This window comes from Corvus brachyrhynchos, unplaced genomic scaffold, assembly GCF_000691975.1.
Source record: "Corvus brachyrhynchos isolate BGI_N302 unplaced genomic scaffold, ASM69197v1 scaffold122, whole genome shotgun sequence".
NCBI lineage: Eukaryota > Metazoa > Chordata > Aves > Passeriformes > Corvidae > Corvus > Corvus brachyrhynchos.
Window position 1 is genome coordinate 461,653 of NW_008236778.1, and position 2,889 is coordinate 464,541.

The 2,889-nt window shown below is 63.2% G+C and overlaps 2 protein-coding genes across 2 annotated transcripts in view; one reads left to right on the forward strand and one right to left on the reverse strand.

Moving 5' to 3' along the window:
- MUC1 (mucin 1, cell surface associated) overlaps positions 1 to 2,889 on the forward strand; it is an 18,735-nt gene that overhangs the window by 4,908 nt on the left and 10,938 nt on the right. The gene's annotated exons all lie outside the window — the stretch shown is intronic.
- TRIM46 (tripartite motif containing 46) overlaps positions 73 to 2,889 on the reverse strand; it is a 5,138-nt gene continuing 2,321 nt past the window's right edge. The window contains 3 exon segments of the mRNA XM_017727895.1: positions 73 to 764; positions 899 to 1,196; positions 1,281 to 1,580. Coding sequence (XP_017583384.1) covers positions 389 to 764; positions 899 to 1,196; positions 1,281 to 1,580 — 974 coding nt within the window. The 3' untranslated portion in view covers positions 73 to 388.

A 2,889-nucleotide genomic window follows, 5' to 3' on the forward strand; every position in this document is an offset into this window, starting at 1 on the left:
GCCTCCCCCACCCCAACCAGCACCCAGTCTCTCCCCTCCACTGTCACCCCACTGTCACTTTCCACCCCCCTCCCTGCGCAGCCCCGTCCCCCTCCCTGACCCATCTCTAGGGCTGACCCTCTGCCAGCCCTGCCCACAGCCCCAGCCCAGAGCAGCCTCGGGCTGAGCTGGAGCTAGGGGCAGGCGGACAGGGTGAGGAGGGGACGGCAAAGCTGTCCCCGTCCCCCCCATCCCACAAAACAAACACCTGGCCTGTCCCCAGTGGTGGCAGGGCCGGGGCCACCCCTTCTATGCTCTGCTCCCTGCCCACTTGTGTCCCCCCAGGCCCTGGCACTCGCGGGGTGCCCGGGGGGCAGAGCCGGCGGCGTGCGGGGAGCGTGGGCACGGATCAGTCCAGCTTGGCGAAGTTCCCGATGGTCACTTTCCGCTCCTGCTTGTTGGCCACCAGCTCCTGGAGGTGCAGGGCCCCCCCTCCGATGAAGCAGAAGGCAGGGCAGACGGGCCCCGAGCAGTCCACGCCGCACTCCCAGAGCTCACGGAAGGAGACGGCGTCGTAGAAGCTCACCTTGCCCTGCTCGTAGTCCAGGCAGATGCCGATGCGCGGGGGCAAGGGCACGGTGCAGCCGTTGGGGTCGCGGGACGTGAGGGCTGAGCCGTGTGACAGCAGGATCTTGCCCATGCCGATGGTGAGGAAGGCGTAGGGAGGAGGTGCCTCCACTGTTGTGTCCTCTGCCCCACTGTCGTGGCCACTGTCGGGGTCATACCTGCGGAGGGGGGACAGGTGAGTCGTGGTGCCAACACCCACGGGACAGGCTGGAGTTCCCCTCACACCCCAGTGCCCACTGGGGAGGCAGGAACAGGCAGAGGACACCCTGCACCCCCAAACCACCCCGCTCACCTGGGGCTCACCACGTCCTGTGGCACCTGGAACCACTCCTGCAGTTTGCTCTCCAGCCCCACGCCCACCTTCACCAGGTAGGAGCTGGGGTCCACGCAGCAGGCCCAGTAGCTCTTGCCCTGGGTGATGGCCACGTCGCCGATGACCAGGTCGATGGACAGGTGGCAGCTGGTCATCAGGCGCTCGGCCGCGAAGAGCATGGGGATGCCGGGGACGCTGCGCACCGCGCGCTGGTCCTTGCTGATGGCCAGCCGGTCCCGGTTGAAGCCCCAGCGGTTGTCCAGGAAGAAGTTGAGGACTGCGGGGAAGAGAGGAAGAGGAGGGTGAGCAGAACAGCACAGCGGGGCACTCTGGGGTGACCCAAGCCCGCATCCCCTCTCACCCGGGGCAGGTGGCGTGTGCAGGTAGATGTCCTCACTGTAGTCCCCGAAGCCCGCCTTGTTGTAGCCCTTCACCCGGAGCACGTAGACGCTGTCGGTGTCCAGGTACTCGACGAGGGCGCAGGTGCCCCGCACCTCCTCCCGCCGCTGCCACAGCTTCAGCCCCTTGGCCTTGGTGTCGGTCTTGCGGAACTCCACCGTGTAGTGCCAGGCGGGCGGCGAGTGCTGCGGCAGCCGCCAGCACAGGAAGATCTGGTCGTAGGTGTAGGTGCGCTGCGTGTCGATGACGGGGGCCTCGGGCGCTGCGGGGAGAGGCAGCGGCGGGCATCAGGCAGCATCCCCTGCCCCGCAGGCGGGGAGGCGGCCGGACGCAGGGGGGGGGCATTCCGGGATTCCGGACGGACTGACGGACGCACAACCAGCAGAGTCTAGAGGGGTCTGACTGCGGAGACCGTGTGTCGGCACCGGAGGAGAGCGAGAGTCAGGGGGACAGAGGAGCTGCTGCTGTGGGGCTCCAGGGACCAGACAGGCTGAGTGCAAGTCGGGAGGGAGGAGAGAGAGAGAGAGAAAGAGAAAGTGGAGGCAGCAGAAGAGGAGGAGGAGGAGGAGGAGATGGGGATGGAGGGTGGGAGAAGGGACTGGCAGGGACAGAGGGAGGGGGGGGGGGGGGGGAGGGGGGGGGGGGAGAGATGAGGGGATGGCGGGTGGGAGAAGGGTAAGGGGAAGATGGGAATGGGGCAAGGAAGAGAAAGGAAACAGGATGAGGAGGGAGGTAGAAAAGGGGCAAGGAGAGGGATGGAAATGGGGAGAGGAAGAGGACAGAAATGGGGTGAGAGTAGGATGGAAATACAGAAAGAGGGAGAATGGAAATGGAGCAACAATGGGGCAAGGACAAAGTGGGAATGGGATGCAGGAAGGGACAGAAATGGGGCAAGGAGGCAGATGGGAACAGGGCAAAGGGGGAAAGAAATGGGACAAGGAGAGGAGTGGAAATGGAGTGAGGAAGAGGATGGAAATAGGGTGACAGTGGGACAGAAATGGGGTGCAGAGAAGAACATAAATGGGGCAAGAATGTGGACATAAATGGGGTGAAGGGGGAACAGATATGGGGCAAGGAAGGGGATGGAAATGGGATGAGAGAGAAGAAAATCAAACAAGGAGAGGGGTGGAAATGGAGCAAGGAGAGAATGAAAATGGAGTGAGAAATGGGGTGAGACTGGGACGGAAATGGAAAGTGGGGGAATGGAAATGGGGTGAGAAGGAAGTGGAAATAGGGCAAGGATGGGGTTGAAATGGGGCAAGAGAGAGTGGAAATGGGATGAGGAGGGGGGAGAAAATGGGGTGATGAATGGGGCAGAAGTGGGTGAGGATATGGACAGAAGTGGGGTGAGAGTGGAACAGAAATGGAGTGAGGAAGGGGATAGAAAGAGGGCGAGAGGGTACGGAAATGGGGTGAGAGGGGGGCAGAAATGGGGCAAGGAAGGGGATGGAAATGGAGCAAGGAGTGGGATGGAAATGGGGCGAGAGGAGGATGGAAATGGGGCGAGGATGGGGACGGAAATGGAGTGCGAGGGGGTGGGAGGGCAGGAGGAGCGGCGGCAGATGGAGGAG